Here is a 17,262-nt window from a genome sequence, read left to right on the forward strand (position 1 = left end):
ACCTCATCCCTTCTCTCAGTGTAGCACAGTGTGTCACTGGGAGAGAGGTTTAAGTTGCTCAGCTTCGATTTGTTCTCGCGGAACGTTTTTCTTCTTTATTCCGAGAAGAAATGATTGGTATACAGAATTAAACACCAATACAAATTAATCCACCGTCTTACTGCGCACATGGTAAGAGTACACACACCAGTGCCGCAGGACGGGTATTAGCATCGCAGATAATCCGTCTGCTTTCACCGAAGTAGCGCCGCCTGTTTCAAAAGTTAACTCCTTCCCTCTACGAATCTCAGTGGGATAAGAGAAGATCATTATCCCGAAAGCTCATGTAGAAAAAAGTTGCATGATGAAGATGAAGTTCATTGAAAGTAGGACAAAAGTAATTAGATACAGCTACTTTTCATTCACAGCACATTTCATGTATCAGCCTCATTTCAGACTACAGCACTTTGGAGATCTCTGTAGTGGTACAGTTCTAGTCCATGAAGAGCTTATTTTAACATATCACATCACTTCTTCTCTTCCTCCTTCATTAAGGCCTCACCACCTTCATTAACACTCTGAGTGCAGCAACCCCTTCATTTCAGCAGAACATTTAATATTTTATTGTGAGTGCAAAAAGGAGGTCATTATTAGGTGTAGAACAAACAAAACAACTAAAAAAAATTTCACTTTCACAATAGCTTTAAAGTCTTTAGGCATTTATTAAACCCCAAAAAACTCATCTCTGTGTATCATTACATAAAAATAATCCATGTATGACTTCAAATGGCTTACGCTGTAAAAAGAAACTCTAATTTTAATTTTTTAATAATGGAAAATATTCTGTTTCTCCTTGAATTGCAGACATTATCTGTAAATTACCAACAGTTAAATCTAATATTACGTCAATAATGCCGACTTGCATGTATTTCTCTTTATTTTTACAGATGTTTATCATATTATTTATACAATGTCTGCTTTCATGCATTACTTAAAGTGACAGTTATTACTTGTAATTAAATGGCTCTTTACATAAAGGGTTATGCCCATACTATGAATTGAACAATTACCTTTTAAATTTTAAGGTAAAGCTTATTAGATTTAGATTGATGTGTAGTTTCACATTCAAATTCTGTAGTTCTGGATAAAAAATCAGCAAATTTTTCTTCTTTACATCCAGCATAATGTACAGACTTACATTTTAAAAGTGCATGACTGCTTATATTTATGAATTTTGTCCTCTAGATATTTGCTTATTGTATTTTTTTATTAAAAAATGACTTATTTCTGTAAACTGTGGTCATCTCTTTATGTTGCAGTTCACGAGCCAAAAGAAGCCATTTTTAGTTTTCAATTTCTCCTGCAGATACATCTGTAAATATTTGGTTAATATAGTAAATTTTCATCTGAACAAATTCGGTAATCAATCAGTAATAGCGTGCATTTTATTTATCTTACAAAATTAAACCATTATTTAACAAACTCAAACATATATTTATACTTTATTAAAGCTGAGATTGCTGATAAAGCTCATAATGTAGGCCAAATCTGTAGAATAACCATGTTTCTCAACAAAATTTAGAATGAAAAAGTCTGTAAATCAGGGGTGTCAAACATGCGGCTCGCAGGCCAAAACCGGTCCTTCAGAAGGTCCGATCCCTCAAAGTGTAAAAATTACAGAGAAGACATTAAGTGCAGATTGTAAATTTGTAAAACTGTAAATACAAAATAATTTCTAGACCATGACAAGTTGCTTTGATCTTAAAGTAAAATATTAGATTGCTCATTTTGTCATTTTGTGTCTCATTTTTGTAATATTTTGTCTTGTTTTTGTTGGGGTTTTTTTGTCTTTTTTTGTCTGACTTTTATCATATATCTCATGTTTTTGTCATTTTGTTTCTCGTTTTTGTTATTTTTTGTTTCCTTTTTGTCTCGTTTGTGCTTATTGTCTCATTTTTGTTATTTTGTGTTTGCTTTATTCATTGTTTTGTGTTTCTCTTTTAATATAAATACTGTGTAGTAATTCTTCACTGTTGCCCTAGAATGTGCAAACATGTACTCTATGAGGTTCTCTCCTTTCTTTCCACCCACTGTTCCTCCACTAGCTGCAGCTCGAGCACACCAGCTCACCTGTGACTCAAACACTGTAAAACTACTAACAAAATGTCAAGTTGTAACATTGGCATATTTCTTTTATTCTGGAGGAGAATACTGATGCAGAAAGTCCAATCCTGCTAGTTGTCAGGATTGGTTCCTTGCGTTTGAAACCCTAAAAGTCTGAATCTGTGTATTGGAGTCTGCAGTTTCATCATCTCCAACAAAGTAAATGTGGTTTATTCAGCAGTGAGTTGAGCTCATTGCTACTGGTTATTCAAGTAATACATATAATAAGATCTTACTGAGAGATTCTGTGAATGCTGAGCTTAATGAACCAAATTTGCAAACTTTCACTGACTGTATAAACGTGTCAAAAAAAAAAGTGTTTAGTTCAACTAAAACCTTAATAAATGTTTTCACTATAGGCCGAGTGTGAAGGTGGTTTGACCTCTAAAGTAGCCTGGCTTAAAAGAATATATTAGGAACACAGTCTCCGTCTCGGTCAGATCCCTGGAGGTATTTTAGCAGCTCCGTGGTCCATGTGGCTGATTATTAAACTGAGAAATGTAAGAATTAATTGCCGAACCCACAGTGCCATATTGTCAGCAGTCCCTTAATTTTCCTGCACTTTCTTCAAATTGTCGAAATAATAATTGGCACCTTGGAGAACCTGGCATCTAATTCATTGGAAAGTGGTTTTAAATAGTCTCCGGTCTGGCTGGCCAATGAGCTGCAGCCTCACTGGGTCTTAAAAAGACATGACAAATGCAAGCTTGAAAGTCAAGTCTGTGGTTTCTCGAAGGAGGAAAAGTCTGTATATTACATCAGAGACAATGGAGATGGCTGGGAGGAGAAAGTGAAGGTTGGTTTGCATTTTCAAGCTTACTATGTGGCTTCACTTTGCCGTCTGCCCCGTGGCTCTCTCAGCTTTGACTGAGGACACACATTGACTTTCCCCTCACACACCACGGGGTCACTAGGTTTCCTTTTTGTCTAATACTCCCTTAAGCAGCTCTTAGGGGTCAAAAGGCTGGAGAATGAAACATTGGAGGTATATGCTGCTACACAGATGAGCCGACCCTTTACAAATAAGAGGAATCCCATTATTTAGACTGAAATATTCTATTATCCTTTAGGGAACCTTTGTATAAAAAGCATGTATGGTATACCATACATGGATGGATTCCCTCTTTTGAGACGAAACTAAATAAATTAAATCAACACCCGATAAAATTGAACATGCGGCTGTGTTTCATTATTGAAAATGATCTCTGCCTCTGTTGCATAACTTTAACGCCCATATGGTGACAGAGTGATGTTCCTTTTGTCTGGATCTCAGAAAAAACTCTGCTCCACTACATTCAAGGCACAATCTGGCCCCTTTATTAGTGGCAGACCCATCTGCTGACTTTCACCGTGATGGCACCAGGTGTCTTCTCCTCCTCCATCTGTTTAATTATTCAGTTTCAACCTGGGACCTCTCCAGGTCGACGATACCTGCAGCAGAGTCCTCCCTGGGCAGCCATCTCACGGGCAGCGACAGAAATCTCCGTCATAAAGCTGCTCTTCTGCTGCCATAATAAACAAGAGCGCACATACGCTGTGACTCCCTGTTTCGGCCTGGCTTTTGGTGTGTAAGTAATGTCCAACCTGGGAATAATAGCGCTGCTAATTGTGCGCTGTGACAGTTGGGAGTTTGTGCAGAAATGCCCACACTGATACTATATGGCTGTTCTAACCCTTGCTGAGCCCTTTGCACTTATTACTACTGTGAATTCAATTTCCCTTTATCTCTTTTGTGCACCTGATAAAGCTGCCCATACATTTGTACATCACAGACCGGCAGCATGAAGCATTTTAAGCCATACACTAGGAACCCACATTCCTGAGCTCATACATATTGTGACTTTGAAATGATTGCAAGTGACCATTAAAGAGAAAAAGAGAAGAGGAACCCTGAGTGGATTCAGTCAAGTGTGCAGTGCAGAGAGCAGGACTGACCTCAGCAGTGATCATGATAATCAAGCACACAAAGAAATTGTCTCTCTAATTGATGTTAGTGAAGGATGAGATGACTGTGAGAGCAACCATATAGTGTGGAAATAGAGAAATGGAGCGGTCTAATTGGTGGTGGACTCATATCAGGCCTCAATAGGTGAAAGTGAAGCACAGCAGGCGGCTGGGCACGAACTGACGAACGCTAGCCAGTGCTGCAAGTATTCAGAAGTAAAAGCACCTTATAGCACACACACATCTACTAGCATACACTAAATGACTGGGCTGGAGATGAACGTAATCTGACTGAATTCTCCTTTCATGAGATGAAAGATGCACAACAGCTCCTTAACCTTGTCTCTCAAAAGTTCCTATACAGAAAACTGCATTCTCAATTATGTCTTGAACCATAAAATCCAAAGGTTAGACTGTGACATTGCAGCAAACACTAAAAAGTTAGTATAAAGAGTCAGCAACTGTACTTTAGCTCATGAGACTGGGAATCCTGCCCCATCTAGAACCATTTTCCATCAAATTTGTCAAGTTTCAAGGTACATTTTCGCTTATGGGTCAAGTGTTGGCACCAAAAGCACCTCTAGGGTTTAGGAAAATAGCACAGTTTAGGGTAAAATATGTCTTCTAATAACAAGATTCTCCTTCACTGCCTTGGTTACTGAGATGATGAGTCCCGTCTCATCTGATATATGATTGGTTGACTGAAAAGGAGACGATGGCAAAGATACATGTTTTTGTGATACGTCACTAATACAAATGCTGTTTAGGCATAATGTAGAATAGGGCCGAGTTCCTTGGACAGCATTGAGCAAATGTATTGATTTAAAAGTTGTCATTTCTTTCTTTCAACTTAAACAACTTGTACAGCCGCATCAGTCTCATAAATTGTCACTTCTTGCTGTTTTTGCAACACCATTTTTCATAAATGTAGCTCTGCAACCAACTTGTTATGAAAGAAGACAAAATCTCTGTTCTTAATATCTACTAAGCGCTTATTGGTCAGCTGCTGCTCTGTTTGTGGAAAAAAGTAATGAATATCTCGACAAGACCAAATCTATTTGAAGCACTTGAATGGCCCATAACTGAGGTTTCAAGGTGTTCAAGATTTTGTGAATAAAACTTCTCTGAAAGCTGTATTTTCACAAGCTGTGTTACCTCTGAAGGGTAGATTTTTTTTGTCACTTTGTGGAGCCCTTTTCTACTTCCTGCCAAGTAAAAAACTGAACCTATTTTTAGAACATTTCTTTGTCTGCTAGCAACCTGGATTCTTACTGCTCAAATGAATGAAAGATTGTACTTGGACTTTCCGTGACCAAAACACAGCCTTGCATGTTCCACTTGAAAACATCTACCACAAATACATTTGGGTCAATATATAATTGCAGGACTTTTTGTAACATAATTGACAGGTATCATAGTTGACTTTTTTTTTTTTTGCTGTTTTCAGACCTAAAATCAACATGGCCGCCTATAACCAAACACCACATGGCATTTTTACAGAAAGATTCTTCTAAAATAGTATATATACAATTGAATAAAATTGAAAGTTATTTATAAAGATATTGTAGTAAACCTGTTGACTACTTTATATTAAATAACTCAGAAAGCCTTGAAGTCTGGCCAGTCTTTTCTTCAGGAGGAAATGACATCATGTGGAGCAGGTCATGTGATCTGGAATTAACACACTTCCTTGAGAGGTGTTTTTGTAATGGGGAACTTAGTTGAAAGTGATTTCCCAGACACAATTTGTTATTTTCCATATAAAATTTGATATATTGCCAAATAAGCTCAATCCAGATGGTTATTTAGTTGATGTTTTAGTGATATCCAGTCATTTTTTATCAGTAAATGATTGTTTCCATAATAAATAGTTATGGAATTTGTAAAGACATGATCATAATGAACACAAAAAACATTAGTTGTTTTTTTTTAACTTTTAATAAAAATGTATGCAAGATATATCCCATGGACTTCAAAAGTCCCTCAATTATATATTGACCCATTTAAAAATGTTTCAGCAAAACCTGAAATTTGACTGGCAGCTCCTCAAAAAGCTGAAAATAAGTACGTTCATTTTCTAAAATACACGTTTTGACTAATATTATATTTCCCCATAGTATAAATTTGTTGTATTTGCACTGAAACCTTGTGTTTACACTGCAGCTTTGTCCCACCCACACAGGCAGAAATGTCCCTGCTGGCTACACGGTATAACATGTCCACTCGGCTCTAAAGTATCTAACAGAACAACTCAGGAAGGTCTACAGAGATGACAATAACCTGACGATGAGTAGCCTGTTTAGCCCTTCAGCTAAGACTGTCAGCGAGTGAAAGAACTTCAGCGCATGCGGCAAAGTGCGGTGAAATCTTCACTCAGCAACCTGTCACACTTTGTACAAATCTGCCACCGGCTCTCACATTCCCCAGACAGGCTGCGATGTTAGGTCAAATATCCCCCGACACACCAATCCACTAACATACTCTGCTGACCCTTGAGTTTTTCTGAAAACTGAGAAAAGCAGCCTGATATCTGGGAGCCAAGAGGGACCGCTTTGATCTTTTATTGCTACTCCCCCGTGTTGACTTTTCCTGTCGTTCCAATCAACACTTTGACGACACGCAGGCGACATGTGGAGCGTTATGAACCTCTGGCAGGGCGAAGCAACTGTGCTTCCGTGGGATCCCCTCCTCTGCTGTCATACATCCCAATGAGAATATATTAATAACACTGACACCACCGCAAGCCTGGTGTCTGGGATCCAAACTCATTTTCACTGTGTCAGGGGTTCATGCATAATTATCTGCTTCAGTGGCCTGTGAGACTCGCCTGCTGCAATCTTAACATCCCCAAAACTACAGGGGGAAAAAATTAAAATATGCCTCCCTGGTGTTTCTCAGTCTCGATCCCTCCCAAAACAACAGATGCAGCACATCATTCACAAGCACAAACTGGAAGGTAAAGGCTGCGAGCTCGCCTCGGGTCAGTCTTAACCCAGAACTCGATATGAAAAGAACAACGCAGTCAAACACTGCAAAGTGAAATTTGTCTCCTACTCGAAAGATCTTTTATTAATATTTTATGCTCTTGCACAACGCAAACTAGTTCACTTCAAACTTGCTGCCTGCCAGCACAAAAACAAAAGGATGTTTCAACCAGAAAAAAGAGGTCACAGGATCTGACTGAATGGGTAACCAAGACTGAATGAGAAACAGCTTTTAGAACAACAGCAGCAGCAGTTACCAGCCATAACAACACATTCAAATAAACAATAATTCATCTCCACAGCTTGAATCCCAGTTGTTTGCTCGAGCAATTGTTTTTGACAGATCGAGCAGCGACGCCACACATCCTAATGGTCCTGATGATTTCATTAGGCCTCCCCCCTCTGCTGCAATGATTGCCTCGGGAAGAGACCCGATCAAGAAGCAGGCCGCAAGTTTTCAGACTGACCCCGGGGAGCAGCAATCAGTGGCCTTGTGCACTGGCGAACCACCTCCTGGAGGGCATTTGTCACAGGATGCGGGGCAGCCATGTGACCCGCTGTGTGTTTCAGCAGGTAATGAATCCCTCGGGAGCAGTGTGGCCTGGTTGAGTTAGATCCCCCCTCCGAGCGATGGAATGCATTGATTGGATGCAATGGCACTCTAACCAATCTATCACCACGAATGAACATTTACAATGAGCTCCAGAGCAGCAGCGGCAGCAGAGACCAGGAGGGGATGGAGAAGATGCACCAAGCGATGGGGGCTGATAAAGTTTGATGTTCAAGCTGTCAGTGGAAGTAAAGGTGGATTTGTCAACCAATTCCACTTTTAGCAGCATAGGAGGAGGACCGATAAATTCCTAAACGATGCACTCCGTCGTTGAATGGAACGACAGCAAAATTCAAGCTTTGTCCTTGTGCTTGGTGGGTTTTTGTCAGACTGAAGCGTTTATCATGTTCCCGCAATGATACAATGTCTCTCGGCCTTTCCTTTATCAAATAATCCTGTTATTTTCTTTCCCTCTCCTCTGGATGGTAACTATCTATAAAATGAGATGTGGAAAAAAGTAATCTTTCAGGAGCGAGATCTTTCCTCCCATTCCCTGTGAGCTGATAAGAGTTGTAAACCTTTGTCAGGCTTGTCAGGCTTATCGGCGTGTTTCCCCTCCCTCGTTCTGGTCGCACAGGAGCATAACGGTAAACAGTACATTTACAAATCATTACCAACATTCTTGCACATAGGTTTGTCCTGTGGCAAACCAAAGAGAAACTGAAGGAAAGAAAAAACTATCTCCCTTAAATGAAGCTCTGTGTGTTGAGCCTTTAGGGGCTCTGTGGGTTTTTTTGTCTGTGTGCACATTTCTTTTCCAGCATTCATTACTAAAAGTGTGCTTCACAGTGGAACCACAGAGCTAAAGCCTCAGTGTCCCTAAAGTCATTGTACATGGGAACTCTGAGACAGTCTGGTAAGCTGAGATATAGAAAAGGGCACATTCTACAATCCCAAAGTATTCACATTTACTACTTTCCTCATAATTAAAGCATGATGTGGCAAACCACATAGACAACTTACGAAACGTCCATCTGAGGCGCCTAAATATTAACTAATGAACATATTCATTACTGCCACATTAGAGGTGTGGCCACGGCAGGGAGAGCATCATGGGACAACTGGTCCTAACCCACTGAACTGGTGCTCAATGAGGCAGATGTAAGAAAAGAGGCCACTTCAGTTTGAAGAGCCGTCTTATCACCAAGCTGGAGCGTCGCCTTCGCAGCCAAGAAGCAGATGCTCCAAGTCTCGGCTCACTGGCTGACCTGTGAGCAAAACCAATCGGAGGCAGGGACGGGAACAATGTGCTATCACTGTGATATGCGCTTATTTTGATAAGCGGCTGTCTGCTTCAGTCTCTCCAGTTTGTCAGGGGGCTTGCTGCAATATTGGCAGAGGGTTATGAGAATGCCTGTAGGGCTGCGCGGCACAGTTCAATTCCATGTGCGCTGCAATCTCAGAGCTTTCAGGCTTACTAAATCAATTACACAGAGTTGTGGAGCCTGCGCCTCTCCCCAACATAACAGCCATTGTTTCAGTTTGCTGCTGTTGCATTTGGACCAAATGCTCCTGATAAGTGGAAGGAACAGCCGCATGCACGACCGTGTGTTTCAACTTTGGAGCTGTCCGCTTCATGATCTCTGAAGAAGTCATCTGAGGTCAGACTGCAGCAAACCTCCACCAGGCACAAAGAAGAACGGTCATTGCATCTAAAGCACACAATGTTTCAAGGTCCAGTGAAAGCAGGCAGGAGTTTTTTTCCTTTTTTCTTTTTTATCCAACCGTGTCCAGGAGCAAGTCTTTGGAGAGAAATTAATGACAGGCTAGGGAGCTGCAGATTGACAGAGCCTGAGGGCATCGGCACAGATCTCAGCTTAAAGTATGAAGGTTCTGAGGGTAGAAAAGGAACAACAGTGTGCACCAAGAGGGAAACAACACAAGTCCAGCAGCTGCTCATCATAAATGCCCCACAATGGATCAAAAAACACACAAACATGCAGCTCCGCATGTCAGCTTTTCACACATAGACATGGTTTAATCACAGGTTTACACACAGTTGAATATTTAGCGTTACATAATCTTTCAACTTTCACTTCTCATTTCTTCATCACCTCATAAAGTTTCATCCGTTCATATCCAAAATGGGCTCCAAGCTCAGCGACATGGCAGCAGCTCCGTTGAGTTTGTTCGACAACTTCATCATTTCACACCTTTTTTTCGAAATAGGATGAACAAGAAAGACAATCAGTCGATTTTCCTTCCAGGCAACTGACTAAGTGAATAATGCAGATGAGAGAAGAAAACGATGGCAGCAGAGTGTTTGGTTGATAAATGTCTCCCCTGTGGCTTCTCTTACTTCATTTACATGCATATGACACCGTATGTAGCCAGAAGGTACAAGGAACTAAACGCTGTGGATCGGGGCAAAATGACGCACAGCTGGAGAGGCCATGGAAACACAACATTTACACCAGACTCCATGAAAAACATTGATTAAAATTGCACCTCGTTGAGTTAAAACCACGGTACGTCTCAGCTCTGTGCGTCCAGAGTCTCTACCTGCAGGCAGCGGTGCCCCACCCTAATCTATCCAACCGAGGCTCTGCCTCAGCTCCGTGGATATTTTCTCCTCCTATTTGCTTTCATCCGGAGGCTAATGGGAGAAATGTTTAGTGTCAATATCTGGGACAAACTGGTGTCGTTGTCTGAGACTGACGGGCACACGCACAGCTTCACGCATGACACGCTGCCTCAGGGGGGAAACCTCTCGGGCGCGCCAATGAACTCCACGACGGTCGATATCTCCTGTGGCATGCCAGTTGACGCGCACAAAAAAAACCCACACAAAACGCACAGCAATGCAGAAGAAGTGTGACCAGATCTACCTGACTGAGGCTGAAATTTAACTGATTAGACAGCGAAGTGCAGATTTTAGCGCTTAGCAGGACAAGCAAACAAAACGCGTAAAAGTTGATGGACAGATTTGTGTTACGCTGACTGGCGTGATGCTGTGTGCATTTTTATTGTGAGATTACGGAGAAAACTCAGTGTTCAAGCCCTATATGCCAAAATGTTTCATGGGTGTGTGAGGGTGTTAAGTACATAGCGTTTTATTTCACGTATTGTAAAGTTTTTCTTCTTCAAAATGTTATATATCTGTATATTTCAAACAAAAATTTCAATTTGTGACAGTTGGACTACGGTTTTAGTACAAAGATCTTATATTTCACGTTACCCCTCACAAAACGTAACCAAGACGCGCGGAGCTTCCCAAACCTTGACGCATCAGCACACAGCAGCAGCAGCAGCAGCGCCGGACTCACCTGCAGGACACGGTGATCTCCACTTTGGTGGCCGGGATGCTCCCACTCATCGGGTCGAAGTCATGGACGGTCCCCGTGGCCTCCACTTTGTCCATAACGTCTCCCTCCATGTGTGCGGGAGAGCCGGGCCAGCACCTCTGGCCGCCTGAGTGCCTCTGAACCCGGAGAGCCGAGGCTGGAGAGTCGGAGCGCAGCGGACGGCCGAGCAGGAGCGAACGCGGTCCGGACAAAACCTCCCGAGTGCTGTCCGCTGGACGGGCAACAGCATGGAAAGTTTAAATGGAGACTGCAGCAGTGAGCCGATTGATTTTACTAAAAAGAAAAGTGGGATCACATGCCAGGACGCATCAAGCGCCAACTCCGCGGTTTTCCAGGCAAAGAATGAGCTCTTCTGCCAGAGGAGCTTTGAAAAGTAAAAGCTGCGAACTCCACCCCTCCTGTCTGCATTCTCCTACATGCGGGGCTGCGACTGACACTCGTTGCAGATTCCAGCTATTGATCTGCGGCGGGCGGATCGTTATTTTGGTCCAAATTGGTTCTAAGAGCCTCTAAAAGAAAATAAACAAGCATCGAGAGGCGTGAATAGCCATGGATTGGACTGTCTCACTTGTCATTAAAAAAAAGACGAATAAAGGTGAAATACTGTGGACTTAATTGAAACAACTCTCTGGAGTGACATTTTTTTAATGTTTTGGTTTAAGAATCCTGCAGGGGGTTATCCCTGAAATAAAAAAATAAAAAAAAACCTGCCTCAAAAATATTTTTTAAACAGAATCTTTAGTCCACATTCAACAGATTAATAGTCTATTTCCACCTAGTTAAATGACAATGTCTTCATTTTTACGCATGCAGGCTGCTTGGTGCTCTTTCAGCATCTGGACAGCTCCTCACACTCCTGCAGCATCTGGACAGCTCCTCACACTCCTGCAGCATCTGGACAGCTCCTCACACTCCTGCAGCTTCAGACTCCTTTCTCATTCATCTCGCCAATAAAATAAAACCTGACGTTTCTTTTCTCCCCCACATCCCATGTCTAGAAGTCTGTACTGGAGGCTGTGCTCTCCCGGAGGAGCTCCATTTCCGTTTAATCATTTCCTGATTGAAGGACGTGGTGAAATCTGGCCTGTCAGAGGAATAATTCAAAGGTAAACTGCTGTGGACGTGAGTGTGTGCATATATAACTCCCATCAAGTGCTGGGGACCAACTATACCACAAAAATCTCAAAAGGAAGGAATAACACTTATAAGGAAATCAGTCTTCATTTCCCCTGAAACACAGTAATCAGGGACAAAAAGGGCGACCAGCTCTCATATAGAAACTGCAAATAAATCCACTCTAAATCACCTATTTGTGCACAAATATAAAGCTGCCTCCATTTGTGGCATGTGGTAATAGTACATATGCTGCACACACTGAAACACCTATGTAAAGTCCTCACAGATGCTCCCGAAGCCATAGAATGTGTATAGGAGTGTCATTTCTGTGAAGCAAGCATTAGTACACTATAGCTGCAACACCTGGGAGTCAGACTTGAGCTGATTGGGGCGATGAGAGCTGCATATTTCGGACAGAGCGTCACTAGATTCATCATTAGTCATGTTCACTCTGTAATTAGACCCCACGGAGGCTCTTGGTTGGCTGATTTTTGTGCTCCCTTCAGTGCACTGTTCCCTGCCGCCTGCTGAGAGACTCTCCTCTGTTCCCACCCGCAGCCAGCCGGCTTCCTATAGCTGTGGCAGGAGTGTAATTATGGCTGTATGAACCCTCTCAGTGGGGAGCGTGTGTGTGTGTGTGTGTGTGTGTGTGTGTGTGTGTGTGTGTGTGTGTGTGTGTGTGTGTGTGTGTGTGTGTGTGTGTGTGTGTGAGAGAGAGAGAGAGAGCAGTGGTAACACCCACACCTGCCCTGCAGCAGGATACAGAGGGTCCAGCAGCAGTGGTGTAGCCCACAGCAACAAGAAAAGATGCTAAAAGCTGCATTCAAGTTGGCGGCCACCAACTTGATTTTGTCACCATTTCAGTCGGGTTGTTACTGCTGCCATGAAGGTCATAAAAGATATTACTGAAGCTCACGACAAGAAACAATGCTGTTTGTCCCTCTTTATTGACTTTTTAAAGGCATTTGACACTGTTGACCACATTACTTTAATCAAACGTCTTTTAGCTATAGGTCTGGTTCAACAAGCAGTTGGGTGGTTTGCAAATTATCTTGCGAGCAGAACCCAGGCTGTTCAGGCCAGAGCCTGAGCTCAAGGCTCTGTGCTGGGTCCATTATTATTCACTATTTACATAAATAATCTTGGACAGAATATTCCAAACTCAACTTTTCATTTCTACAGTAATGACACTGTCAGATACTGAGAGGCCTTTCAGTGTTTACAACTTGCGTTTGATAGAGTACAGGAACATGTTTTAAATGCAAACAAAACAAAATGTATGTCCTTTACTACTTCAAAAACTGTGAGATCAGCACTGTCTGGAAAAAAATTAACAAGAAATGGTCAACAAATAGAGTTAATATCTACTTTTATACAGCTAGGATTTTTTATTGATTTGTCTTTTAAGGGGCACATTCATGATATGGTTAAAAAAAAAAAAAGCCTGAAACTCTTATTAGGATTTTATTACAGAAACGAGTCTTGCTTTGCTTTTTGTGTGAAACAGAAATTGGTGGAAACAACCTTTTAGCCTGTTACTGACTATGGAGATGTGTTGTATGTGAAGGCTTCTGCTAATTGTCTTAGCATGCTGGATAGTGTGTAACATGGGGAGCTGAGATTCATTATCAGATGTGCTCCTTTCATTCACCATTGTGTTCTCTGTTCTAAAGTTAACTGGACATCTTTAAGTGCCCGACGTCTCAGTCATTGGTGTTTATTTACAGAACCATTCTGGATATTGTTCCTTCCTATTTGTCTTCTAACAAGGAAACATGGAAGTTTCAATCTCTGATCTATGGATACTCTGTTTATATTAGTCATCCCCAAAGTACAATCTGAACTGGGCAAGAAAGCATTTAGGTTTTCTGCACCGAATGCTTGGAATACACTACAATCTCAACTTCAACTTCAGGCCCTTGTTACACTAAATGAGTTCAAAGTTCTGGTGAAATCATTAGAGTATACCTTCTCCGTGTAAAAGTTTTAATGTTGTTATAATGTTGTCTTGACCCTCTTGCCCAGGTCTCCATTGTAAAGGAGATCTGATCTCAATAGGACTAACCTGGTTAAACAAATGCTAAATAAAAAAAATTCTATTTTGCGCATTTGGTCATTCCATCTCAATTCACCTTTTTTTTTTCAACTTCTCGCCTGACCATCGCATACTAAGTAAAATGTGTCAATTTTTTGGTTATGGTCATATGTAGTAGTTCATGCACAGAGTTACAATTGCTTATGTCACCATTTTTTGTAACATTATTTGATGCACGATGAGTTGGAAACCCATTATTTTTCTTTTAGCACAGTAAGATTTTATGTAACTCTTGTAGTTGGAACCACTTTAAGAGTGGTTTCACCTTCATACATGCTCAATGATTTGCCTAATATCGTCCATAAATGCAAAAAACCACATAATTTTAGTCAGATCTTTCTCGTAAAGCTTACCTCTGACTGGCACCATACTCTACACTGTAAGCTCTTATTGGTGCCAATCACAGGAAAAAAAATCTACTTCTTAGGGTGAAAAATTAGGGTTGGTGGAATATTGAATAATAGAAGAAATTTGCACCATCATATAACTGGTTTGCATAATTCTATCAAAGTAGTCTTGTATCATTGAAGACCATTTGGACACATCAATGAGCCTGCAAAATTTCAGGACTCTAGCTACATTATTTCCCAAATTATGGCTCTTCAAACATTGCTCCACAGACTCTACATATATATAGACAGACAGACAGACAGACAGACAGATAGACAGACAGACAGATAGATAGATTTAGGGATTTTGAGTCATTCTGCGCTGCGCATCGATTCATTGCGTTGAAATTTTTCATCAGATTAAATATGATGGTGGGTTAATTGGAATTAATGCGTTAATTTTGACAGCCCTAGTATTTATTTTATGATTATTGAATTTGCTTCGGGATCAATAAAGTACCTACCCACCTGTCTTGGCATGTCTGAAATAAATGAAATGAGATGTGAGGCACAGATACTGTATGAGGTAATGGTATTTATATTTCTTGTATTTAACCTAACCCTAATCCTAACCCTGCCTGCGATCTTAAAACAACATGTAATTTTCCCTTATAGAGGTGCAGCTCATGGCGTTAGCTAAGGCAGGTAATATGTTAATTTGTGCATATTGCAACATTAATGTTGCCATATGGAACAATATGTGTCAACATAATTCATAATTCTGAACACAGACGTGACTTGTGACTTTAGATTCAGTGTGACTCACACCATTACAAATAAATGTCAATAAATCCCATAGAAATCACAGAACTTGCCTCAATTATCACATTTTAATTAATCACATTAGTAATTCAGTGTTAGTTCTCAGTGGATCCTATGGAACATAACAAATAGGAAGTGTTAATAATAAATGTGTCACTCTTAATTTTCCTTATTGTAAACAAACAGGATGAAGTAGTATTGTTCAGTCAAGCTTTAATGTAGTCAAGTAAAGTCAAGCATAGTCACTACATGCCTTTCAAATTACTAATAAAAACTTAGAAACATGCACTTTTCTAACAAAAAAGTCAGGCGTCTTTTCTATTGTGTTATCAGCTGCTCTCGTTAGAAATTTAACTCTGAAAAAAATGAACACAAAACAAATAAAAGCCATGAGTCTGTGCTCCATTAAATATATTTGACTTTAGCAAATCTCCTCATGCTTCAAGTTAAACAGAGATCTGCGTACAGATGGTGAGCCGCCTCCCCACATATCTCTTGCTTGCTTGTTGCTACGTTTACTGGCACAAATTCTTTTCACACAGTCATATGTTTCACAACACAGCAAGAAATTATTGAGTGTGAGTTATCCAAAAAGCAAATTAGGGAATAATTCCTGCTGTTATATCTCCAGAAGTAACCACTCATGAATCTGATGTGGTTCACATATTGGAAAAGTAGGTGTGCATTTCACAGACACAGAGCAACATTAATAATTATCCAGAGTTTGTGCTTGTGGCCGCTTTACAAATGAAAGTCCAGTATTCACTCTGTCTTTTTATCCTTCTGACGTCCACCAGTTTCATAAACAGGGTGCGCAGGAAATGTCTGCTATGTTTATAAAGAGCTTTTTAGCTCAAAGGGCAGATGATGAAAGCAGTGACATGCAGACATATAGCGAATAAACCAAAAATAATGAGCTCAGAGAGACTCAAAAGCTCCATTTGGCTGCAGTGTTAGGTGATACTCCTGTATGGATTTATCATTAAAGGGCCCCTTTTACAGAACTCAAGTCATTTGATTAATTAAAATGCCATTAGATGCATCTTTAAGCACAATTTTCAATGCAGCGTTTCTACTTGGTATTCATTTTTCCTCAGTGATGCATTAAGCACAGGATCTGAATACTTGTTCTACCGCTGAATGTTACGACATACGGAAAGACATCTTGAGTTGAAACTTATGCATCTGTGCTGATAGCATTTCCTGTTTTCTTTAAACAACAATAAAGACCAAAACACTCTTTAAAGTCTAATATCGTTTATATTTTGTGCAGCATGAAAACACTCAATGCATCCGCTTTGAAATGAGCATCTGCTAAGCAACATATTGTCAATGTACCATGGAAGAAACACTGGAAACAAAATCCCCTGATGATTGCTGTTAAAAGTAGAATTTCACTTGTTTTAGTGTTATGCATTGTTTCAGTTTTTAGTGTCTCTGTTGACATGAAGGAAAACACTGTTCAAGGACGAGCAGGCCATCTGTGGCAAAGTTTGCTGTGTTCCACATACAAAACCACTGACCACTAAATCAATTAACTTCATTTCCGTCTGCCTTCCTTTCCACTGACAGTAAATGTGTTATAACGTAGGCAGACTTTAAGAGCTAAAGGCACAAATTAGCAGGATGCTGGCATCAGACAACAGCAGTGCAACCCTGCAAAGAAAATACTAACAGTGGAGCTTCTTGCAATCAACAAGATCTGTTTGTGTGAGACTTAAGAAAATGTGCTGATGCATCTGCTTCTAGTGTTTCTGTTGCATATATAGCTGTTGTTTTTCAACCGTGTTTGCATTTTCCTTGATTGCTTGGACAGTGTCTAGACTTTTTGTCTACAGTAGTTGCAACTACTTTCCCCACAGCATTCTAGAGATTACTCCAGCCACTGTAGTGTAATATTTTTTTGGTACGATGT

General features: G+C 40.6%; 1 protein-coding gene across 2 annotated transcripts in view; it reads right to left on the bottom strand.

The window, feature by feature from the left end:
- Positions 1 to 11,848, bottom strand: part of cpne5a (copine Va) — an 81,188-nt gene extending 69,340 nt beyond the window's left edge. Inside the window, exon 1 of one of the 2 annotated variants that reach the window (XM_023285847.3) lies at positions 10,947 to 11,848. In XM_023285847.3, the coding sequence (XP_023141615.2) occupies positions 10,947 to 11,056 (110 nt within the window). In that variant the 5' untranslated portion in view covers positions 11,057 to 11,848. The remainder of the gene's footprint in view (positions 1 to 10,946) is intronic. The other variant, XM_035955310.2, reaches the window with a different exon arrangement.
- Positions 11,849 to 17,262: the final 5,414 nt, after the last annotated feature.

This window comes from Amphiprion ocellaris, chromosome 8 (genome assembly GCF_022539595.1).
Source record: "Amphiprion ocellaris isolate individual 3 ecotype Okinawa chromosome 8, ASM2253959v1, whole genome shotgun sequence".
NCBI classification, from domain to species: domain Eukaryota; kingdom Metazoa; phylum Chordata; class Actinopteri; family Pomacentridae; genus Amphiprion; species Amphiprion ocellaris.